General features: G+C 41.7%; 1 protein-coding gene across 2 annotated transcripts in view; it reads right to left on the reverse strand.

Annotated features, from left to right (window-relative positions):
- Positions 1 to 25,802, reverse strand: part of MYLK3 (myosin light chain kinase 3) — a 60,270-nt gene that overhangs the window by 27,294 nt on the left and 7,174 nt on the right. The window contains exons 1-6 of one of the 2 annotated variants that reach the window (XM_027867928.1): positions 23,593 to 24,251; positions 16,087 to 16,177; positions 14,808 to 15,246; positions 7,018 to 7,532; positions 4,514 to 4,619; positions 1,883 to 1,976 (exon numbers count right to left, since the gene is read on the reverse strand). In XM_027867928.1, the coding sequence (XP_027723729.1) occupies positions 1,883 to 1,976; positions 4,514 to 4,619; positions 7,018 to 7,532; positions 14,808 to 15,246; positions 16,087 to 16,177; positions 23,593 to 24,090 (1,743 nt within the window). In that variant the 5' untranslated portion in view covers positions 24,091 to 24,251. Of the gene's footprint in view, positions 1 to 1,882; positions 1,977 to 4,513; positions 4,620 to 7,017; positions 7,533 to 14,807; positions 15,247 to 16,086; positions 16,178 to 23,592; positions 24,252 to 25,802 lie in introns of those variants that run through there. The other variant, XM_027867929.1, reaches the window with a different exon arrangement.

Here is a 25,802-nt window from a genome sequence, read left to right on the forward strand (position 1 = left end):
TCTGTGCCTGCCATGTATTGCTGCTAGTTCTGCTTTCTGAAGCCAAGAAGAATAAGTCTAATATGTCTTAGACATGCTAGCTGTTAGACATGACAGCCCCTCAAATACTTCAAGACAGTTCTGATGGCCCATTCTATCCTCTAGGTCAGAGGTGTCAAAACATGGCCCAAATCAGATGAAAGTGTAATGGGAAATATTTAGTAAAATAAATAAAAATATAATAAAGTATACAGATAATATGAGTATGTGGTTTTCAAAGTCAATTTGCAGTCCACAGGGATCCTTATGTGTGGTTCAGTAGCCCCCTTTTCTATCTGAGTTTGACTCTATTATATTCACGGCTAAATCTCCCAAGTCATTCGGTTGGTCTAATTATGATGTGACGATAAGACCCTTCACCATTCTCAATGCTCTCCTCTGGATGCCCCCCAGATTATCGGTGTCTTTACTTAAAAGTGGCACCCAGAATCAAACAGAATAATTCATATGTGGTCTGAGCAAGGCATAGTAAAAACAAGAACAACAACTAGAATTTATATGGTACCCTAAAGTTTGCAAAACACTTTAAAATATGTCATTTGATCTTCACAATAACCCTGCAAGGTAGATGCTATTTATTATGAGGTAACTTAGACAGATAGAAGTTAAGCGACTTGCCCATTTGCCCAGGATCACAGAGCTAGTAAATATCTAGGCAGGATTTGAACTCAGGTTTTCCTTACTTCAAGTTCCACACACTACCCACTATACCACCTACCTGCACCTACTGCCTCCCTCATTCTGGACATCATGCTACTATTAATGCATCTAAGATTACATTAGTTTTTTTAGCAACCACGTCACCCTGTCGAGTCATACTGGGCTTGCAGTTTGCCAAGAATTTTATATTCTTTTAAAAGGAAATTTTTATCCATGCCACTACCATCTTGTACTTTAATCAACTTTACGTTGATTTTTTAAATCTCTGTGTAAGACTTTAAATTTATACTATTAAAAAATAACTAAAGGGAAGCAGATATTCCAACAGTTCCTGAATACAGAATATAATTTTTGTTTATTTTTTAATTCATTTGCTTCTGCTTTTGCTAAATAAAATACTAAATGTTCTATGTTATTTGAAGAGCCACTAGGTGGTGCCATAGCGCACAGAGCACTAGGCCTACTGTCAGGAACAGCTAAACTCAAATCCATCTTCAGACACTTAGTAGCTGTAAGACCATGGGCAAGTCAATTAATCTGTCTGCCTCGGTATCGTCTTCTGTAAAATGGGGGTAATAATAGCACCAACTTCCCAGGGTTATTGTGAGGAGCAAAGGAGATAATAATTGCAAAGCACTTTGCACGCTGCTTAGCACATAGTAAGCTGCTATATAAATGTCAACTAATATTATTACTGATTTTTTTGTTACATCCAGTAATTAAGTTTAAATTTAAAACATTTAAAAATGTTTTCCTAATTGATTTCATCTTATTAAATTCAGCCCAATATTCATTCTAATGTAACAAGATCTTTTGGGACCTTCTCCTACAATTCATTAAGTATCCCTCCCAGCTTTGTGTCACATGTAAATTTACAGAATCACAGACTTTGAGAATTAGAAGGTACCTCAGCGGCCACCTAATCCAACCTGCACGCCAAAGGAATCCTCACTACGATATACCCGACAAAGGCAGCTAGACAATCACATTTAAGGAATGGTAAAAAAGCCAGTTTGGCTGGCCTGAAGCATGCATGACAGGGACAAATGGACAATAACTTTGGAAAGGTAGGCAGGAATCAGGTTTGTAAAGGGCTTTCAATACTAAGCAGAGGGGCTGGATTTGGAGTCCAGGGCCACTTGGCTGGAGGGGAGAAGGGCTTGGTTTAGAGCTGGCTCCTTACCCGGTCCTTGGCACTCTTTACTTTGATGATCTTGGCTGCCAGAGAGAGCCCGGTGGACTTCTCAGTACATTTGTGGACTTGACCAAATCTTCCCCTGTGAAGATACCAAGCACAGAAGGCTCAGAGCCCTCAGAATGGGTACGCTGTCCCTCTACTCAGAGCCAAAGTAACCCTAAATCTTAGTCATCCTTGCGAATGGCAGGTTGGGCAGTTGGAGAACAGAAAAGCTGAGAATCTAAATGGATATAATCTTATCGAGGCAGGCCCTCGGTAAAACTGTGCCATCCAAAGATCAAAGGTGTAGGATGGAGTGCTGGAAGAGACCTTGGAAAAGATCTAGTCCCCCCTCCTCATTTTACAGTGGAAAGCACTGAGACCCCCCACAGAGTTAATTGTCTTGCCCAAGATCACATTGTTACTTAATGGAAGAACCATGACTTTTAACCTAAGACTCCTGATCTATAGTCTAGTGTGCCTTCCGTTGTTTCCTGGACAATGTGTTACAAAGAAAAAGAAATTGTATCTGAAGTCAGAAAACCCGGGTTCAGATCCCGGCTCCTGTGTGACCATTGGCGTACACCTGATCTTCAGGCCCTAGTTTCATTGTCTTACATAGGTTCCCAAAGTGGGTGATATGACCCCCTGAGGGTGCTGGAATGATCTAGGGCGGGGTGGTAGTAGCCTCAGGTGCAATTGGGGGGTGTTAAATAAAAATAAGGGGGCGGTGGAAGCATAAGGAAAGAAGAGATGAGAAAATTTTGAAAAACCATTTGTACGTTTCATCTATTGTGTAACAGAGTTAAAGTCATAGTAATTACATCATTTTCCAAATAAATACACAAAATGCAAGTTATAACCGATCAATTGTAAGGTCCACCAACAGGTCTTAACAACTAAGTGTTGGCAGGCAAGTGTGTCGCACATTGTTGGGAAGTTCAGCATACGTCAGCAGGAATATGTGCGTGTAATGACTTGTTTATAATATGACACGATACAGTTACATGATGCAATATTGTGTTATCAAAATTTCAATACAGAAACCACCCCACAAATTTACAATTATTAAATGTAAGATGCATCTTTTTTTTAAAAAAATATTTAATTTTTTTTGAAATGACGCAAATTTCAAAAAACCAATAAAAAGAAAGTAGATTTTCAGGAGAAGCTGAGTAATTTTTTTTAAAGGGGGCAGTAGGCCAAATAAATTTGGGAACTTCTGATGTATAGGATAAAGGGTCTGTACTAGATGGCTGCCGACATCTCTTCCAACTCTGTCATCTCATGAATATCCTTACTTTTACACTGGTCAGAAGGGTTAAGTACCTTTCCCAAGATCACCACCACTTACTAGAAGAATCATAACTGGAATTCAGGACTCCTGGTTATTATTAGTCCAATATGTTTTTCATTATCTCTTGAACAATGCATAGTGGAAAGAACACTGGATTTGGAGTCATGGGACCTGGGTTCAAATCCCAGCTACATTATTTCCCACTGTAACAGAGCTTTGCTTTGTACATACCAAATCACCCAAGTGATTGGTATCCATGTGGAAAATGGCAGGGACCTGCTTCTAGGAGAAGACATTCTGTGTGGGAATGGCCTCTTTCCATTGACTATATAGCCAGAACAGTCTTTGTCTTTCAAACTACCAGACGGACATTCTCTCTTTCTGGTGACATCAAAGAAGGTGCCCATAGGATGGGCACTATGAACAGAGCGGAATGAGGGGAGGATTGTTTTCCCTTCCCTACTTGGAGGCCCAGTGGCCCCAAGAACCCAGCTTAGAGTCTGGCTCTGGTCTGTTTTGTTGGCCCTGTTCAGTTCCAGGCACAAGCAACGGAGGCCCCAGATGTGGACACAAGCCTGGGTGACCTCGGAGGCAGAATTCCAGGCAAATGTTGTAGCCAGTTTAGTAAGAAAACCCTGAGAAGCCAGGGGCTCTGGATTCTGGCTTCTGGCTTTAGACTTGAACTCCTCCGGACTGTGCCATGCAGGAACTGAGTTAAGCTGTAAACCTAACACCCCTCTCTTCTCCAGAAACTGAGATGGTATAAGGGGGGGATTATGCCCCTGGATACCAGGGGAGGAGGAAGTAGTGTTTGTGTATTTGGTTTTTTATGCCTTTGTAAATAAACATTTCTTTGTAAAAGCTAATCTGACTGTTAAGTGGTTAAATGAAACCGGGGTACAGGGGACCCCATAAAATTGAGTCAACCACCACCCTTTAGGAATTAGAAAAACCCGGACAAAAGGTAAAATGTAACATCCCTGTCCTTCAGGCAGTGTGGGTTAGGGTAATCACTGTTACATTACCTATGTGTTTTTAGAGGCAAATTATTTCACTCTGGGCCTCACTTTCTTCCAGTATAAAACAAATGAGTTGGAATATATGTTCTTTAAGGTCCCTCCGAGCTCTTAGTCCTATGATACTTGGGACTTTGCCCCCAGTCTCCAGACTCATGGCCTTAAATTTCCCATGATCCATTAAGCTTTGTTCAGCCTGGAGCTAGATTGGTGAGGAAACACCAGTGTTCATCTTCTGCTCCCCATTTCAGTTCTCCAGATATCTTAGCACCAGTCCCCATGCCAACCACCTCTCTCTCTATCAAGACAGAAGAATCCACCTACCCTCCCAAGACTTCATGTTGGCACACGGTGTAGGCTGTGGTGATCGGTACTTCCTTGACACTCACTATCCGGTGCTCAAAAGGGGCTGGGGGGGCTGGGCTGTCATCTAAAGAGGACACAAACAAACATCACATGGCTCAGAAAGACTTGGCTGACAGCATACACCTCTCAGCAGTCTGTTATGATCACACTGGTTTGGGCATTGTTTACAATAATGAAAGCACCATAGTCTAGGCAGGGGTGGGGAACCTGCCGCCTCGAGGCACATGTGGCCCCCTAGGTCCTCAAGTGTGGCCCTTTGAACAACTTGTTCTTTGAAGTTTCGATTTAGTCAGAGGGCCACACTTGAGGACCTAGAAGGCTACATGTGGCCTCAAGCCCACAGGTTTCCCATCTCTGGAGGTAGGGAGCTAGCCTTAGAGTCAAGAAGATCTAGGTTCAAATCTTCCTTCACCATATACTGGCTGTGTGACCTGAAATAAGTCACTTAACTCCTTAGTGTCCCTAGGGACCTCTCCTAAGACTGCAGAGCAGGTGTCAACCCACCCTGATAAAGGGCATTTTCTCACTAGCAGCTCTCTATGCTAATGCAATCATGGATCCAGTAAATAATAGTAATAACAACTCCCATTCCCAAAGTATTTTATGCTTTTCAGATCTCTGTCCCCCATTTTCTCAGTGGCTCCTTACAACATTGCTATGGGGGTAAGTAGAACAGGTCTCTCTGTTTTACAGATGAGAAAACTAAAGCCCAGGGAAAGGAAAGGACTTGCTTCACAAAGCTAAGTCAATGGGGAAGCTGGGACGCAGAGTAAAGTCAGTCCTCTCTGAACAGGCTGGAATGTGAGCACAATGTGCTGTAAAAGTGACAGTCGTCACATGGTAATAACCACAGGGTACATCGATATGTGGAAATGAACATGTAAAAAATGCCAAGTGAAGAAAGTAGAACATGAGCTAGTCTGTGCTCAGTGTGGAGAGGTAGGAAAACCACTGGACCCGAAGCCAGAAGACCTGGATTTGAATTCTGGCTCTGCCACTGAATGAATGTAGCACCAGGGGCAAATCCCTTTCCATTTTGAGGCCTTAGCATCCTCATTTGTAAATTGGGGCTAATAATATTGCACTCCTCCACCTGTACAGTTGTAATGAAGATCAAATGGGAAAATACATATATAAAATCTTTGGAACCATGAAGTGCCATATTAATGGAAGTTATTGTTATCAAAATTATTTTAAAATATATGTAAGGACAAAAAAGATAGGAAGAGGGTTTGAAGAGGTTTAAATAGAATTTCATGTTCAATTAGATTTCTTTTTCTCCAGAAGTTGATTATTGTTATTGTTATTATTTTTATATAACCATGGGATAGATACAAAGGCATCCAGCTTCTGGATCCCACTTCTCCAATGACAAGGTGATAGTTGGCTAATCTGGGAAACTGAGTTATGTTGATACTGGTTTAAAAATTTTGCCATTTTCATTGTGTTTGATATTGCTAGCTACACATAGTCCAGTGAAATAATATGTCCTTTTCCTCTCCAGGCAATATCTGTTTTTTTAAACAGAAGTCTTCAATGCTTAATCCAAAGGAAGAACTGTAATGGTAAGAATGTACAGCATTGTGGTAGGTCAGTGGAAGAGACTGCCTTCCTTGGAATACTTTGAGTTGTCTCTGATGTCAAATTATGGCCCTGCTCTCGACTCTCTCTACCACTACAACTGAATCTGCCCTAGAATCTATAGTGCACTTTCTGCTTCTTAGGATCACATTGACTAATCAAATATCCCTATCTCATTCCTAACAGGGTATGTTATTTTATTTGTGTGGCAGAGGCCTAAATGGTTGTCTGTTGGGTAGGTTCAGGGACTGAGCCCTAGTTAAGGGTCTCAGGATTTGTAGTGTTTCAAAGTATAGTCTTCCCAGGAAGAGATAGAATCTATGATGTCAACAGTCAGTCAGTCAGACATTGGTTAAGTGCTTACTGTGTGTCAGAGCCTATGCTGGAGTTGAAATGGGGTTTGAACTATACAAGGTGGGGCCAGGCTGGTGGGGAAGCCAGAGCAGGTTATAAGTTTTAAGAAATAATAGGGACAGGGGCAGCTAGGTGATGCAGTGCATAGAACACTGGTCCTGGAGGAAGGAAGGAAGGAAAGAAGGAAGGAAGAAAGAAAGAAAGAAAGAAAGAAAGAAAGAAAGAAAGGAAGGAAGGAAGGAAGGAAGGAAGGAAGGAAGGAAGGAAGAAAGAAAGAAAGAAAGAAAGAGAGAGAGAGAGAGAAAGAGAGAGAGAAAGGAAAGAAGAAAGAGAAAGGAAGGAAGGAAGAGAAAGGAAGGAAGGAAGAAAGAAAAAGAGAGAGAGAAAGGAAAGAAGAAAGAGAAAGGAAGGAAGGAAGAATGAAAGAAAGAAAGAGAAAGGAAAGAAGAGGAAGAAAGGAAGGAAGGAAGAAGGAAAGAAGGAAAGAAGGAAGGAAGAAGGAAGTTACCACAAAGGGAGTCACTTACCCAACACCTGACCACCTGCTCTCTCACAGTGCACACTCATTCCTGCAGCCATGGTTTCTCCCTCCACAACTGTTGCCACATTTTCAGGCTCCTGGGTTCCATTTCCTGGGTTTCTCTCTTGTTCATCTGAGCTTCCAGTGGCCTCTCTCCTATCCTTCTGTGCAGTGCTGCGTCCAATTGCCAGTTGACCTTCTGACTCAGACTTATCCTCTGCTTTCTTGTCATTAGTCCCGAGGAGGATGGTTGCCCTCTCCTTGCCTTGTGGATCGTGCTCACTCTGTCCTGCTTCTGGAGACTTCCTTTCAAGGCCGATCACAGTGGGATCAGTTCTGCTGGGCTGGAAAGCACCCATGGGCACCCATATATCCTGCCCACATGGGTTTCCTTCCCCTTCTGAGGACAATGATGCCAAGGGTTTGGGTCTAAGGGCCTTCTCTGAAGAACGACGCCAACCTCCTGCACAGCTCACCAACATCTCCCCTGGCGTATCTGTCTCCTGCACATGGATGGACAATCTGCAGAGAAGAGAACTCTCATGGGACACAAAGAATCTTTCTGCTCCCACAGGGAGCCTGTATCACCATTTCTTCTATTTGTTGACAGCTCTTAACCACTTTAATCTTCAGTTTTCTCATTTCTAAAATGGAGATGATAATCTGTGCCCTTCCTATCTTATAGGACTTTTTGCGGGGAATCACACAAGATAATGGATATAGAAGTGCTTTGTGTCCTATACAAATGTGAGGTAGGGACAGCAGACCAGGATGCCACATTTGGCCTCCTAGGGTAGCAGATGTCACTGGCTAATGATGGATCAAATACATGAAAATGTTATGATAATATGGGATTTGTTAAGTGTGGTGTGGTGGAAAGAACACTGGATCTGGAGCCAGGAGATCCAGTTTCAAGTCCCAGCTCGACTGCCTTCTTGCTGAATTCCCATGGTAAAGTGACCTCTCCTCTCTGGGTCTCAGTGTCTTTCTATGTCAAATGAAGGAATTGGATTTGACTCTCTCTAAGGCTGTAGAGTAGAAAGAACAATGGAGCCTGAGGACATAGGTTCAAATTCCAGCTCTGCCAAATTCCAGTGCGCACAAGTCAGGCAAATCATAATTCCTCTGGGTCTCAGTTTCCTCATCTGTAAAATGGGAGTGATCCTTATTCCAGTTCTAAATCCTATAATCTTATGGTTCCTTCTAGGTGTGTGATTCTGGGATAGTCTATGATTATTAATCACAGCAGGCTAAAGGGGACCCCGTCCTTATGATTATTTTACCAATTCAGAGAGTCTGCTCTTGCTGAAAAAGCAATTGATTTAGCCCAGCATGAACACAAGGGGGTAGTCCAGATGCCCTCAAGTCCCCTGCCAGTCTGTGGATTTCATACTTAGGGTCACCTGCTCAGGACAGCCAGTTCCCTCTGCTGCCACATTATCTTCCCTCTCAAGGTGACCTTGAAGCTTGGCAGTAACACCGTGGCAATTCCTGGTTTCTTTTTCAGAGGAGAAAGCCCCGGTCTGTGGGTGTAAGAGTGGCTCTCTGGATTATTACCAGGCTGTTGCCCTTGTCCCTCCTGGATACATCAGTATGTTTGGTTCCCTCCTGCCTGCACCCGGATCTATGGACACCTTCTGTTGAAAACCACACACAATAATATGTGAAGTGAGATTTAAAATACAGCATGGTTCAGAGGGATGCATCCTGAGCTTTAATCAGGAAAAAGGTTCTAAGACTGACTCTGCCACTAACTTGTATGTGATCTTGAGCAAGTGACTCCCCATTGATGGGATTCAGTTGCCTCATCTGGAAAATGGGGATAATAATGCCTGCCCTGACTACAGTGCTCTTGTCAGAATCAAACGACATAAGGGATAGGAAAGCAGCACACATGCTGTACCCAAAAGCATTTGTATTCTGAGGTCATCTCAGCCACCCTCCCCAGAGGCTTACATTCACTTGCCTCAATAATCACAACAGCAGTGATATGATCTTATACACCAGCTTTTCATTCCAAGTGTCACCTTTTGCCCTCACAATTCCCCACAAGGCAGGTAGAAAGGGTCAGGAAGTACTGGCCCATTTTATAGATGAGAAAACTTACAGGCAGCTAAGTGAGCTCCGTGGACAGAGGACTAGACCTTGAGTCAAGAAAGCCTCAGTTCAAATTCAGCCTCAGATGCCTACTAGCCATTTGGGCAAGACACTTAACTTCTGTCTAGGGGGCTGCTAGGTGACGCAGTGGATAGAGCACCGGCTTTGAAGTCAGGAGGACCCGAGTTCAAATCCAGCCTCAGACACATAACACTCACTAGCTGTGTGACCCTGGGCAAGTCACTTAACCCCACTGCCTAGCTTAAAAAAAAAAAAATTAAAAACTTCTGTCTGCCTCAGTTCCTTCATTTGTAAAATGGTGATAGGCACCTACCTCCCAGGGTTGTTATGAGGATGAATTGGGATAATATTTGCAAAATGCATTGCAAATCTCACAGTGCTATATAAATGCTAGCTATTATTAATATTAGTAAACTGAGTTTACTCCTGCCCTAAGCTACTGGAGAAATATGGAGAATTCAGGCCTAGGGATCTATTTATTCTCTCTTCACCTTTAACTCACCTCCCCAATCCTTTTGAACCCCATTCCTCCCTACCCTAAAAGTCCTACACACACACACACACACACACACACACACACAACACACACACACACACACATAGCCTTCTCATTTAAGAAGCACGTTTTGGTGTCTGATTTCCCTGAGAATCTGTCCTGGGGCACCTTATCACTCAGTATGAAGCCAAGAACACACTTTCCTGGGATCCAATTCTGCTCTGATTCTTAAATCGCTGTTATTTTTTCCTGGGTTCTATACATTGCCCTTGGATTCCTGGAAGGCTCACTGTAATGATTCCACCCCCTCTCCCCACCACCTCATCTTTTATCCTTTAAACTACCTTGAGTGAGGTGGGTGTCCCAGCAGCTGTTGGCCAGGAATGCAACTGGCTTTCCTGGCTTTGGGGAGTCTCACGTTTCCTTTCCCCTCTAAACAATGACAGATAAGCAAGAAGCCCTGACTTTGCCAATTGCCAAAGCAAACAAAGACATTTGATCCTCCATAGAGGAGTGAATTAAATCCCAAGGATGGTTTAATTTCAGATTACTGGGGAAAAGGGGAAGTCGCCCAGCAGGTCAAATGCCCCCACAGCCAGACTGCAACCAAATTGTCAAATCTGTCTTTTCTGTCCTCCCAAAGCTCCTTTCTATACCCAAGGCCACAGGATCATAGGATTTTATGCTAGAGGGGAATTCAGAGATAATCTAGTTCAAGCTTCTCATTTTACAGATGAAAGAAATGAGGCCCAAAGAAGCTAAATGATTTACCAGGCTGGGATTCAAATACAATCGTCTAAATGAGTCCAACTTACCAGGTCCAAATAAACTACTGAACTGGCAGATGTGACCACAAAGCTTCTGTTGGTAAGCTTGGATTGCATAGGAGAATAACTAAGGTACCATAGGATTGGGAAGGGCAACTATTGTTCTGATTTTCCAGAGAGAGGAAGTAAAGTCTAAAAATTCTATACTGGTAAAATGGACTTCTATTCCTGGAAAAATTTTAGAGCACATTATTAAAGAGATGGTTTGTGGGCACTTCCAAAGGGAGGTAGTAGTCCTACCAAAATTCTTTCTGTAACACAAATATGGTCTTGATACCTAAACCAGGAAGAGCCAAAACAGAGAAAGAAAACTATAGACTAATTTCCTTAATGAATATTAATGCAAAAAATTTTAAATAAAATTCTAGCAAGATTACAACCATATATCATAAAGTTTATACACTACTATCAGGCAGGATTTGTATCAGGAATGCAGGGCTGGTTCAATCTTAAAAAACTATAAGAATAACTGATCATAACAATAACAAAAAGAACAAAAATCATATGATTATTTCAATAGATGGAGAAAAAGCATTTGGCAAAATACAGCATCCATTCCTATTAAAAACACTAGAAAAGTGTTTCTTAAAGCCTTTCTTAAAATGATAAGTAACAGCTATCTAAAACCAAGAGCAAGCATTATCTGTAGAAGGGATAAACTAAAAGTCTTTCCCATAAGATCGGGGTGAAGCAATGATTATCACTGTCATTATCATTATCACTACTATTATTGAATATTGTACTAGAAGTGCTAGCTATAGCAATAAGACAAGAAAAAGAAATCAAAGGAATTAGTATAAGCAATGAAGAAACAAAACTATCACTTTTTGCAGATGATATGATGGCTTATTTAGAGAGTCCTAGAGAATCAATTATAAAATTAGTTGAAACAGTTAACAAATTCAGCAAAATTTCAGGATATAAAATAAACCCACATAAACTATCAGAATTTCTCCACGTTACCAACAAAACCCAAAAGGAAGATAGAAACAGAAATGTTATTAAAAATAACTATAAACAGTATAAAATACTTGGGAGTATACCTGCTAAGATATACACAGGAACTATATGAACAAATTTACAAAACACTTTGAATACAAATAAAGACAGCTAAATAATTGGAGAAATATTAATTGCTCATGGGTAGGCCAAACCAATATAATGAAAATGACAACACTACATAAATTATTTTACATATTCAATGCCATACTAATCAAACTACCCAAGAATTTTTTTATAGAACTAGAAAAAATAATGACAAAATTCATCTAGTGGAAAAAAATTTAAAAATATCAAGAGAATCAATAGGGGGAGGTGGTGAAGGGGCAAGGAAATGGGAAGGAAAGGAGCCCCCGTAATACCAGATATCAAACCACACTACAAAGCTGTAATCATCAAAACAATTTGGTACTGGATAAGAAATAGATTGGTTAATTAGTGGAACAGATTAGTTATTCGCTATACAGAAGCAAGTGAGAACAGTAAACTAGTGTTTCATAAACTCAAATTCTGAGCTATTGGGGCAAGAATTCATTATTTGACAAAAACTGGTGGGAAAACTGAAAAGTTGTTTGGCAGAAAACAGGTATAGACCAACATCTCAGACCATATACCAAGATAAATGGGTACCTAAGTTAGACATAAAAGATGATAGCATAAACAAATTAGTGGAGCATGGAAGAATTTACCTGTCAGATCTATGGAGAGGGGAAGAGTTCATGACCAAACAAGAGATGAGAGGTTCGCAGGAGGTAAAATGGATATTCTGATTACATAAAATTTAATTTGCAAAAATAAAACTAAATGCAGGTAAAATTAGAAGAAAAGTAGAAAACTGAAGGGAAGGATCTTTGTGGCAAGTTTCTTTGATAAAAGTTTCATTTTTCAAATATGTAGGGAACTGAGCCAAATTTATAAGAATAAGAGCCATTCCTCAATTGATAAATGGTCAATGGATATGAACAGGCAGTTTTCAAAGGAAGAAACAAAAACTATCAATAGTCACATGAAAAAATGCTCTAAATCACTAATAATTAGATAAATGCAAATTGAAATAACTCCAAGATAAAACCTCATATCCATCAAATTGGCTAAAGTGACAAAAATGGAAAATGACAAATGTGGGAATGGATGTGGAAAAATAGATAGACCAAAGTACTGTTGGTGGAGCTGTGACCTAGTCCAACCATTCTGGAGAGCAATTTGGAAGTATGCCCCCAAAGCTGTTAAATTGTGCATAACCTTTGACCAGGTAATACCATGACTAGGTCTATACCCCAAAGAGATAAAAAAAAAAAAGAAAAGGACCATTATGTACAAAAAATATTTACAGTGACTTTTTTTGTGATGGCAAAGAATTGAATGAAGGGATGCTCATCAGTTAAGGAATGGCTGAACAAGTTATGGTATATGGATGTGATAGAATACTATTGTGCTGTAAAAAATGATGAAGGGAATAGTTTCAGAAAAACTTGAAGACTTATATGAACTGATGCAAAGTGAAGTTAGCAGAACAGGAAGAACAATTTACATAATAACAGCAGTATTATAAAGATAACTAACTGTGAACTTAGTAACTCTGATCAACACAATGACCCACCACAGTTCCAAAGGACACATGATGAAAAATACCATCCACCTCCAGATAAAGGACTAATGGATTTCGAATGCAAATCAAAGTACATATTTTTCTTTTTCTTGGTGTTTTTTTTTTAAACATGGCTAGTAAGGAAATTTGTTTTGAATAATCATATTTGTAAAGGGTTTTTATTTCTTGCCTTCTCAATGTGTGAGTGAAAAGTGGGGGAGGGAAAGAATCTGGAACTGAAAATAAAATTGAATAAACATTTAAAATGAAAGAGAGGTAGTCATCACTTAAAGAAAGGCAGCATGGTTTAATAAAGAGAACATCATGATAAACTAACCTAATTTCTTTTTTTTGAAAGATTAATTATGGCAGGTGAGGAGAATTCTATCAAAACACTGTGTTTAAATTTCAGCAAAATGTTTAACAAAGTCTTTTATCCTAACCTTGTGGACAACATAGAGAGACATGGGCTAAATGATAGTACAGTTACAGGTATGTATTTGTTAAATCTGCAGATGAAAACATATCTAGGAGGGATAATTAACATGTTGAATAATGGAGTCAAGATCCAAAAAAATCTCAACAGGTTAGAATAAGGAGCCAAATGTAATTGGATGAAACAATAGGAATAAACCTTATTCTACACTTGGGTTGAAGAAATCAATCTCAGAATAACAGGATAGGGGAGCTGTGGCTAGAAAATAATTGTAAATATAATTAAGAAAAAGATCAGGGGGGTTTAGTGAACCACAAGCCCAAATTTCATTAACAGTGTGACACAGAAGCCAAAAACTCTAATGTTATCCAAGACTATATTAAGAGAGGCCAGATGGGGTCCTGAGAGAGTGACAATCCCCTCCTCTGCTCCAAATATTTCTACAGAACTGAGTTCTTTTTGGGGCAACAATTTTAAGAAGGAAATTGAAAAGTCTGGGTGAATTCAGAGAAACACAGTCAGGATGGTGAAAAGATAGGAGACCATGCCTTACAAGGATCGGTTGAAAAAACTGGATGAACATGGAAAAGAAAAGTCTTGGGGGAGGTAGGGAAGAAGGTGGAGGAGTTCAGATTGAACCCAGTGACAATAACTAGAAGCAGCGAATGAAAGCTGCAGAGAGGTGGATTTAGGATTGACGTATGAAAAACTTCTTAATAATCAGAGCTATTCCAAGGTGGAATGGGCAGCCTCTGAAGGGAGAGGGCTCCTCTCTGGAGGTCTTCAGGCAAAGGCTAGATGACCGTTTGTAGCATATGTTATAATGAAAGTTGTTTTTCAGACACAGTCTGTGCCAGAGGGCTGCTCACTGGAACTCTGTAATTCAGTGACTGTGCAAGTCACTTCCCCTCCCTGGGGCACAGTTTAAATGAAGGGGTCAGGGCTTGGTTGGATAAGAGGTACTTGCAGTGTAATGGGAAGAATACTAGATTTGGGGTCAGAGATACTAAGGTTGAATCTTACAACAAATTTGCTGTGTGACCTTGGACAAGTCATTTTCTTTCCTTCTCTAGCCTTCGGTTCCTCATCTGTAAAACTGAAGGTGAGGTAGGGGAAGGATTTGAACTAGATGCTTTCTAAAGTCCAGCTCTGCTACTGTATGATCTTATGATCATATAAATCTAATCATAACAATCATAAATCTAGGGCTGGAAGAGACTTTGGAAGTCATCTCGTCTAGCCTCCCCATTTTACAGATAAGGAACCAAAGAGGGTCAGACAGGTAGCTGCATATTGTTCCTTCATAGGCACAGACAGGATGATCAGTCCCTACCTTGGAGGCACCCCTCCACCCCGAGCTCCCATGGGCTGGGAAAAGGCTCCTGGGACCTCAGCGTTGGGTGCTGAACCTGGCTTTGCCACCTCTTCTGATGGCCAAGAAGCAGGCTGGCCAGGCATGTCTCCTCCTTGTTCTACTCCCCCAGGTGCCACCTGAACCTGGCAGATTTCACCCTGCCTCTGTGGTACCACTGCACAATCTGGATGCACAAGGGTGACGTCACTGGTTTTCTCTGGGTCTTTAGATACTGCGTCTTTGGGTGATGGAGGACAGTCAGGGGGTCTCTGGCAAGAGGCTGGGGTAGAAGCTCCATCATCCTGCCTTGGGGAGGCCTCTGCCCCTCCCAGAGGGTCTGAGTTAACTCCAAGATCTTTAGGGGTCACTGGGGGCAGCCTCCTGTCCTTCCCCTCTGATGACTCTGCCTTTTGGCTTTCTAAACAGAGAAACAGACAATAAAAATTTCAAGTTAATTAAATACTACTGTGCTGTGTACATAAGGTCTGCTGATTTGAATAATGGGCCAGATTCTCCTATCCCTTTGCTGCATAAACCCTTATAATGAAATGTTTTATCCCAACGTACCCTTGAGGATACCACCTCCTCCAAAAGGACTTCTCTAAGCACATAGCATATATTTTACTAAACTGTAAGCCACATGAGGGTAGAGATTTCTAATCTAAACTTTGCATCTCCTCTAGTGGCCAACCTTGTGCCTTGCACACATTAGGGCCTTAAACATTTATAAAATGAATAGATAAATGTTGAACAAGGCATCATTTGTGTATGCTCTCTGTCTCCTACCGGAGAAAGGAGTTCTTAACCCTTTTGTGTCCAGGACCCCTTTGGCAATTTGGTGAAGTCTATGAGCCCCTTCTCAGAACAATGTTTTTTTAAATGCATAAAATAAAATACACGGGACTACAAAAGCAAACAATTATGTTGAAACAGAGCTATCAAATTTTTTTTAAAGTTCATAGATCCCAGGTTAAGAACCCCTGCGTAGAGAGGCCAGCTCCCTCAGTGAGGAAACCATATCCTCTCATTCTTCTGTAACCCCTCTCTTTCCCCGAAGTGCCTAGAATGAAGTAGGAGCTCAATAAACACCTGCTAAATAAAACTGTTTTCAAAGTTCCCTGGTCCTGACTGTCCCTGAGAATAACTGTGCCAGCAAAGTGAGAAGGACAAAAACAATATTATACTCCTGGGTCACAGGGATAGTTGTGGGTGCAGGAAATGTTTCAGGGGAAGGGAACAATAGAGGGTTCCCACATACCTTCCAAAGGCCTCCTGATTTCGGCTTGCACTCCCCGAGTGCTGAGGGTCTGCTTTGGTTTAGCCCCCTTCTCCTCAGTTTTCTCCTTGTTCTAAAAAGCAAGCGTCATTGTAGCCATCATTACACAGTGTGAAATAAAAATTATAACTCAGGCAACCAAGAAATGAGGCACTGCCTACTCTGCTGATTATTACTGGTGCGAACAAACTTGGACAGGTTGCTTTGCTTCACTTTCCACATCTAGAAAATGAGGGTGTTGGGCTAGATGAATACAAAGATCCCATTCAGTTCCAAATCTTTGATCTTAGGATTCCAGAGAAACAGCATGGCCCAGTGGATAGAGAAGTGACCTTACTACTCTAGCCTGGCATACCCTCAATGCTCTTGGAAGCTCTCAAAGACTAAAAATTGAAGAGAAGGTGCTGACCTGCACTGGGGGAAGGAGTTTCCCCAGCTGGGAGTTCCCTATACCAATGAAATGACAGGTCTAGGCCATTTCCCTATCCTGTGATTCTATTGCATGCAGAGTACTGTGCTGGGCACTGGGCGAAAAGGGAAGACACAGACCTAGACTCTTTAAAGAGAGAGAGAACTTCTAACATACTTAAAAAATATATTAGGACCAATGTAAGGAAACACATACTAATTCAAAGCTATGCAAAAGAGCTCTTTGGAAACGTGCTCCTTCAGTTCTAGCACCGGGCTTTGCACATTGTAGGTTCTCAACAGATAGTTGACTAGTTGAATTAATTGCTATAGATAGTCTCTAAACAAATTATCCACTGGGACCAATAAAAGTATTAGTTCTGACTTGAGAAAAAGAGTATCTTCTATTTAATGATAACAATGCACATTTTTATAGCACTTTAAGGATTTCAAAGTACTTCCCTCACCACAACCTTGTGAAACTGGAAATGGACATACTATTATTCTTCTTTTACAGATGAAGAAACTGAGGTTCAGAATGGTCCAAGGTCACAGCTAATAAATGTAAGAGGTGGAATTTTTAACTAGGTTTCCTGAGTCCCAGTCAGGTGATTTTGGAAGAGTCTTTTTCTCTCTCTGCTGGTAGAACTAAAGTACCCAACCAAAGTGGTCCATTAGGCCTTACTTTCACCTCATCTGTAAAATGAAGAGTTTGGACTAGATAATCTCTAGGTCACTTCCAGTCCTAAATTCTCTGGCCATAGTAATAAACTAGCTCTCCGCCCAAGGGGATGGCAGCCTTCTCTGCCTTTGAAAAGCTAAGTTCTCAAAGTTCAAGTTTAATGAGCACCTTCTAATGAAACTCCACTGGAACTGGATTGCATTTCTTTTTGGATAGCAACATGAAAGTCATTAACTATTAGATCAAAACATGTAAGTGAGAGATGGATTTTACGAGTATTTATTGAGAGCCTATTTTGTGCCTAGGTATGTGCTAGGAGCCAAGTGGGAATCTGACTCTTGGCTTGCTTTCATTCATCTCATAATCCTCATCTTGGACTCTATTCCCGAGTCACCAGGCTCTAATAGGTGAGCGTTCCTCTTACCTTACTGGAGAACAAAGCCTCCACATCACTTCCATCTCTACACTATGCTAGGGTGCCTGTTGGTACCCCCCACCCCAGCCTCCCACAGCCATTTCTAGCCCCCTTTTGTGTTGCCTTTCTACTTGAGGGCACAGACCATCTTGCTGCTCATATTTATATCACCAGCATGCTTAGCACCATGCTTGGCCTTTAATCTCTCTCTCTCTCTGCTTCTCTCTCTCTCTCTCTCTCGCTTTCCCCCCCCTTTCCCTCCCTCCCCTCCTCCTCCATCTATCTCTCCTTCCCCCTCCTCTCTCTCCACTTCTCTTTCTCCTCCCCTCTCCCCTCCTCTCTCTCTCTCTCTCTCTCCCCCCTTCCCTTCTTTCTCTGTTTTCTCTTCCTCTCCTCTTCATCCACCTCTCTCTCTCTCTCTCTCTCTCTCTCTTTCTCCCCTCCTTCTCCTCCTCCTCCTCCTCCTCTTTTCTCTCCTCTCTCTTCTCTTTTCTCTGTCTTCCTCTCTCTCTCTTCCTCTCTCTGTCTCTCTTTTTCTCTAGACACACACACACATACACACACACATTCCAGCCCCACCCCAAGACAAGTATCAAGAAAAGATGAGGTTTAATTAGTGCTGACTGTACTTGGAGTCAAAAGATTTGAATTCAAGCCACAGCTCTGCCTCTAGCTCCATATATGACTTTAGGTAAATCACTCTGTTCTTCTTGGTTCAGTTTTCTGAACTGTAAGAGTGAAGGGACTGGAAGAGATGATTTCTAAAGTCTCTTCCAGCCCTGATATTCTGTGACTCTATGATACTCATAGTTGTATCAACTATTATAAAATATACAACACAGCTTTGAACATCTTTAGTGGCAATCTTCTGAGAAGGCCCAAGGCAGTGAGTGACGTTGTTATATCAAAATCTGTCTCTGCTTGTCTATTTCAATTCTACTTCAGAATTCCCAAAGAAAAAACTGCCAATTTTCTCTTTGGAAGGACAGAAGCAGTTTTTAAAGTGGAGGAGACATAATATTCTCTCCCCTCAGTATTTCTATCCTTTGAAGAAGTCAGAAGTTTGGGGAACTCATATCCAGATATGATCCTGCTATTCCCTGTCACTTGACCACAACCTTTGGGAAAAGGAAAACCTAGCTCCCAGAGGCCCTTGTACAGCTGAGCAGGGAAGAGAGATAGCTCCCACCTATAACCCTGGTTGATTGGCAAATACTTCTTTTTTTTTTTTATTTTTTAGGCAAATGGGGTTAAGTGACTTGTCCAGGGTCACACAGCTAGTAAGTGTTAAGTGTTTGGTCTGAGGATGGATTTGAACTCAGGTCCTCCTGACTTCAGGGCCGGTGCTCTATCCACTGCGTCACCTAGCTGCCCCAAAATAATTCTTTAAAAAGAGATTTATACTACTACTAGGTATGTATTCCAAAGAGATCAGAAAAGGGAAAAGGACTCATTTGTACAAAAACATTTATAGCATCTCTTTTTGTGGTGGCACAGAATTGGAAATTGAGGGGATGCCCATCAACTGCGGCATGGTTGAACAAGTTGTGATATATGGGTGTAATGGAATATAATTTTGCTATAAAAAACGATGAGCAGGCTGATTTCAGAAAAACTGGAAAGGCTTACATGAACTGATGCAAAGTGAAGTGAGCAGAACCAGAAGAACATTGTACATAGCAACAGCAATATTGTACAATGATCAACTGTGAATGACTTAACTATTCTCAGCAATGATCCAGGACAATTTCAAAGCACTCATACTAATTACATCCATAGAAAGAACTGATGGAGTCTGAATGCAGATTGAAGCATACTATTTTTCACTTTATTTTTTTCGCGGGTTTTTTGTGGAGTCTGTGTTTTCTTTCACAACATGATTGATATGGAAATATGTTTTACATGACTGAACATGTAGAACCCATATCAAATTGCTTACCATCTCATGAAGGGAGAGGATAGGGAGGAAGGGAGAGAATTTGGAATTCAGATTTTTAAAAAATGAATGTCAAAATTTATTTTTACATGTAATTGGGAAAAAATAAAACATTATTTTTTTAAAAGGATTCTTTACCCTTCTTGAGGATTCTGTTATAAGTATCACTAACTCATTACTTCTCCCTGTTTTGATCTCCCTATATTTCCTCTTTCTTTCCTCCTCTTCGCTTTATCTCACTTCACTCCAATCAAGATTAATTAACCATCTACTTATTCTCTTTTTTTTTTTTTTTTTAGTGAGGCAATTGGGGTTAAGTGACTTGCCTAGAGTCACACAGCTAGGAAGTGTTATGTGTCTGAGGCCAGATTTGAACTCAGGTCCTCTTGACTCCAGGGCCTGTTATCTATCTGCTGTGCCACCTAGTTGCCCCACCATCTACTTACTCTTACAAAGCACTATGGTAATGCAAAATTTCATCAAAACACATGGTTCTTGCCCTCTTGGAACTTTCAGTCTAGTTGGGGAACTAAAGTACAAACACAAAGGACTAGAGAATATAATATTACATGATGATCACCTTAGAGAATTGTTCAACAAAGTCCTAGGTGAGATCTTGGAGGAAATATCATTATCGACAGTGTGTGCTGGAAAAGGAAAGGATTGAGAAATAACAACATAAAACAGGGGAGAGACAACATGAGCAAAGGCGTAAAGGTCAGAGGACGAGGGATGTGTTCAGGGTAAGGAAAGGACTGTCCAGACTGGCTAGAGAATAGTCAGGATGGAAACTTTGGGCCACCTACAATTATTGGGCATGATCTGGATGAAGATCCAAGAAGAGAGACAGAGAAGACGTGGTTAGACAGGTAGAAGGAGAACCGGAAGAGAATAGTGTCATGAAAACTAAGAGAGAAGAGCGTATCGAGGAGAAGATGGTGATCAACAGTATTGAAAGCAGCAGAGAGATCAAGAGGGATGAGTATCAAGAAAAGGCCATTAGATTTGGCAATTAAGAGATCATTAGTGATTTTGGAAAGAGAAGTTTTAGCTGAATGATGATGTTGGAAGCCAGCCTACAAAGAGTTAGGAAGTGAGAGGAAAGGAGGTAAAGGAACCTATTATAGATGGCCTTCTCAAGAAATATGGCCATAAGAGGAGAGATATAGGATAATATACAAGTTCCTTCACTCTCCTGAGGGAATTTGTGTATGCAATGAAAAGATGCACCCAAGTTTGGGGGGATTTTTTGGTTTGGGGCAGCATGGCATAGTGGATAGAGTCTGGACTTAAGTCAGGAAGATCTGGGTTCAAATTCTGCCTCTGGTAATAGTTGTGTGATCCGGACAAGTTATTTAACCTCTCTGGGTCTCAGTTTCCTCATCTGTAAAGTGAAGGGATTGGAATTAGACCAGATGGCTTCTAAAATCCCTTCCAACTCCAAATCTATGATAACATACATCACTTCAGATGAGAGAAAGTTTCAATGACTTACTCAAACTCACCCTGTACTGTCATCCCCTATGTCCCAGAAGAACCTTACTCTGATTTCCAGTAGGATAGGGGGTGATATCTCATGATTTGTTATTCTACCCTCCTGATGTCACCTGTACTACAAGGCCAATAGAGGTCTGCGGCCTCCCCTGTGAGGGAGGGCAGTAGATAGGTCAGATAATCAGCTCCTAAAAAAGCTCCTCTAGAGAAAAATAGAAAAGGATGGTGAGCTTGGATCAGGGATGGGGAGGGAGTGGGTTGGCAAATCCCTTACAGAGATGCTCCCACACACAAAGCAAAAGCCCTTTGGAACTTAGACTTTTGGAGTCTTCTAGAAGGCACTTATCTAGTCCAATGCCCTCATTTCCTCGATGAGGAAACAGAACCAGCAGCACTAAGCCATAGGACCAAGATAGTAAATGGAAGAGCTAGGCTTCCAAGATTCCAAATCTTTTGTCTTTGAGGTCAGAATGCAACAATGCCACCACCCTGTACAGGTCCTCCTGATCTCACACCTGAACACAACAGTGAACACACTCCTTTTTTACTCAGAGCATGGTCCTTTAAGTCTCTCCTCCAAAAGGAAAACTTCCCCTGAGGTTCATGGGTTGTTTCCCAGCCTTGTTTGGTCCTCTCTGCTTCTTCCTGCTCCCAGCCCCCACCCCTACCCTGGGGACTCTGCTCTGCTTCACAGCCTCTCTAGTCTGGCTATCTCCTTCTGGAGGATTATGGATGACTGATGAGATTTGAACTTGTGGCTCCAGGCAGTCTGGGTGTTGCTAAGAGTGTTCCATCACTTTGCTTCCATTCAGGCAGTGTCAGACAGTCTCTCCCCTCAGCCTTTATGAACAAATGTTTCTGCTTGCACAACACTCAGCAATGAATGCCAGCTCAGTGGTCCTGCCCCCAATGTGGGCCTCTGGGCAGTGACACCTGGGGCCTGACTGTTTTTAGAACACTGATAATCCCAAACAGGGCTGGGTAGGACAGGAGGAGGGAGAAGGAAAGAGAGGCTCCAGGAGGTGAGAACAGCATCTATCTACAGGTATACGTAGTGAGGGACTGGGAAAAAAAAGAGTCCTGACCAAATCCTCTCATTTGGTCCCAATATGACCAGTTTACCTCTCCCTAACTGAAAAAAAAAATACTAAAGACTGGATGAATGGTCACCCACTCAGGAAGCCCCAGTCCAAGAAGGGGTGTCATTAGGATTATCAAAGAAAGATTCCTTCCACAATCAAACTTTGCCCTGTTTTCATCCTGGTAGCCTCTTTCCCCCTTGGAATTCTCATTAAGGTTAGTCACCATCTCTTTCTTCATCCAAGCAAAAGAGTCACATAAGGAACACATCAACAGCATCTCATAAATGACACTGAAGAAATGATTCAAATCCCTTCCACTCTCTGGCCTCCAATTTCCTCTTCTATAAAATAAAAGAGTTGGAGCAGAAGGTCTCTGCAATCCCTTGTAGTTCTACCAGTATAATTTTATGACTCCCCAAGCTAGTCTAAAAATCCCAATTGCCTTTCATGCAGCCCCTTTGAAAAGTAGCGTAACGTATGGGAAGGAGCTCTGGAATTAGACTCAGAGTACATAGAGTCACAATTCATTCATTCATCAAGTTAGCTACTTCGCTAAGTAAGCACGAGAGATACAAAGCCAAAAGTGAAACCTCAAGGACCTTACATTATATTGCGGAAAATTACAGGTCGACATATAAGTAAACACGAAATATTTACAAGATAAACACAAAGTACTTTCCGGAGGGGAAGAACACTAATAACAGAGGTGACCAGAACAGTCCTCAAATAGAAAACGGCACTTGGGGGCCAAGACCTGAATAAAGCTGAGGATTCCAATGAGATGGAGTTGGCTAGAGGAAGCATTCCGGGCATGGGAGACAGCCCACTGAAAGGTCTCGAGACAGGAGATGGAATGTTGTAGATGGGGAACAAAAAGAAGGCCAGTTTGGCTAAACTTCTCAGATGGCATAAGGGGGGTAATATGCAATGAGTCTGGCAAGGTAGGCTGAAGGGCATTTGCCAAACAAAGGAATGTGGATTTCATTCTACGGGCAATTAGAAGTTTCTGAAGCCTCTTGGGAGGTAGGGGTGGGAGGAGCCCACCAGTGGCATGGTCAGACTCTGCCTCTGTCACTTGCTAACTCTGTGACCTTAGGCAAGACATTCAACTTCCCTAGACCTCAGTTTCCTCATCTGTAAAATGAGAGGGTTAGACCACATGATCTTCAGGCTGTATCTTTCAGTTCCAAATCCTATGATCCTATTAATTTCTACCCTCAGTGAACCTCATGATGTCCAAGTAAATAAGATTCCCCAAAGTTATGGGAATTTGACACCCAAGCAAATTCCCCAAAGAAGATCCTTATCAGAGAAAATGGTGGGGGCAAAAAAAAATCTAGTCTTCAATACCCCAGACCTTAATGCCAACCCTGATGCTGAATTATATGGGGGAAGCCACCCACCCATGCCCATACGGTGGGTTCTCTTCTGACAAGGGACAAGGGGCTGAAAGAAGAAAATAGAAACCAACCTCCTCAAGACTCTCAACATCAGCCAGGCTCCCTTTCCTCCAGGGATTACTTCCTTGTAGGATGAAATCCACCACTTTAGAATTCTGGAAAATCACTCCAATCAAAGCCATGGCTTTGTCCACTGCAGTGACCATCTTGAGGAGCCCTTCAAGCATTGTGCTGTGTCGGGAGGTGTCCCGCTGCACAGCCCTCACCAACTCCAGCATCTCAGGGCACCCCGTCTGAACATGGGCTTTAGTCAGTCCTTCCCAGAGGAGATCTGCCTTAGAAGTGGCTGCCATCTTGCTGATGCCCCGTTCCAGGTCACCAATGCCTCGATACACACTCTCTAGTTTTCCTGCCACATCTTCTTGGAAATTCAAGAGTTTATCAACCTTTTCATTCAGCAAGTTCAATTTTTTGTCCATGGTGTTTAAGCAGCTTCTGCCAGTCACCGGCAGCCTCGGTTTCCCAGCATCCCCACAAGTCCCTGAGCTGTCCTTGGAAGAGTCAGACATTTTGACCAAGAAAGAAACAATCACCAGGAAATCTAGTGAAACTTGGTATTTGCAAACTAGACTGTGGGCCCCTGGAAGTTCATTACTCTTCTTGTCTAGTTCCCTCTCCTTTGGAATTCAGATCAGATTGCTTTCAAGAGACTTTTAGGCTGTCTTCTTTAGCCCCCTGGACATTGCTGTTACTGGGAGAAGAGGGCTGTGTTTTTCTGTTATCTTCTCTCGTGTAGGGCCTGCCCATGAGTGACATGCCATACTTGGCATGAGCCCCTCTCCTTGGGCCACTTTGACTTGACGTCACAGTATCATTTAAAATTCCTCTCTGAGAGGCTGCTGATGGGCAAATATCTTCAGAATTGACATCACTTGGTTTGGGGAACTGAGATGAACTTCCAGAAAAAGAAAAATCCTTTAGGCAACTTCACTCTCTCCAGGCAAAGAGGGCCCGAGGAGGCTGGATTCACCCCCCTGAATACTATTGGAATGTAAGAAATGGTCGTGCAGGCCCTGAATGCTGGAGCTCCATTCCAGTCACCTATCACTTGATTTTAAAAATAGAACCCAATGACAATAGCCTCTAATCCTTTCCTGGCACTAAGATACACTTGACAACCTGGAGGTACATTCCTTGTAGGGGTCCCTCCTCAACCCCAACTGAGAAAAACTCTTTGCCAGTTGATGACCATGCAGTTACTCAGCACCCACTTCCCCGTGGAATTGAAGAATTTTGGAGCCTAGAACTGAGGCTGGGAGAGAGGAAGTGATTTGCCCCAGAAAGCAAATGGCGTAAGGGATGAACTCAGGACTGAAGATCAGTTACTCTAAAGCAGGAAAAGCCTTTCTATTTTATTGTGATGAAAATTAGGACCCAGAAGAAAGCATCTTAAATTGCATTAGAATTTTGTCTTTTAAAATCCTTTGAATCTGTATACACATTAGTTTCCTGAGGCCTGGGCTAGAGTTTCTAGGCACATCAACACATGAAATACATGCATATGTTAGTTCATGTGGATATGCATGTGTTCATGTATACATGAAACTCTATGTTTGTGTATATACTTATTATATACATAATGGACTGACACTATAGGTATGCCTCACTTTAAGTCAGTTCAACTAAATTCAAAATTTAATATTTGTTAAGTGACGATGTGCCAGACACTGTGCTAGAAAGTGAAGATCCACAGATAAATGAGATAGTCTTTACCTTCAAGGAACTTACATTATACTAGATGGGAAATAACACATATTCAGATAAGTAAAAACAGTGAATAGAGCACTAGTCCTGGAATCAGAAGGACCTGAGTTCAAATCCAACCTCAGACATTTGACACTTACTAGCTTGTGACCCTGGGTCACTTAACCCCAATTGCCTCACCAAAAAAAAAAAAAAAAAAAAAAAAGATAAGTAAATATGAAATAAAGACAGAATCATTTCAGGGGTGAGGAGGAGCCTGGTGTGCTACCAAGCAACAGAATCAGGAAAGTCCTTTGAGCAAAACTTTGACAGAAGCTCAGGATTCCAAGAAGCAGAGATGAGGACGGAGAATACTTCAGGGATGGGAGGCAAGCAATGCAAAGATATGGACTGAGAAGATCAAATGCTGAATTCAAGGAAGTGTCAAGAAGACCATCTTGTCTGGCAAGGAGAGGAGGAAGGAAGGAAAGAGAAAGAAAGAAAGAAAGAAAGAAAGAAAGAAAGAAAGAAAGAAAGA

This window comes from Vombatus ursinus, unplaced genomic scaffold (assembly GCF_900497805.2).
Source record: "Vombatus ursinus unplaced genomic scaffold, bare-nosed wombat genome assembly UNPS02014786.1, whole genome shotgun sequence".
Taxonomy (NCBI): Eukaryota; Metazoa; Chordata; class Mammalia; order Diprotodontia; family Vombatidae; genus Vombatus; species Vombatus ursinus.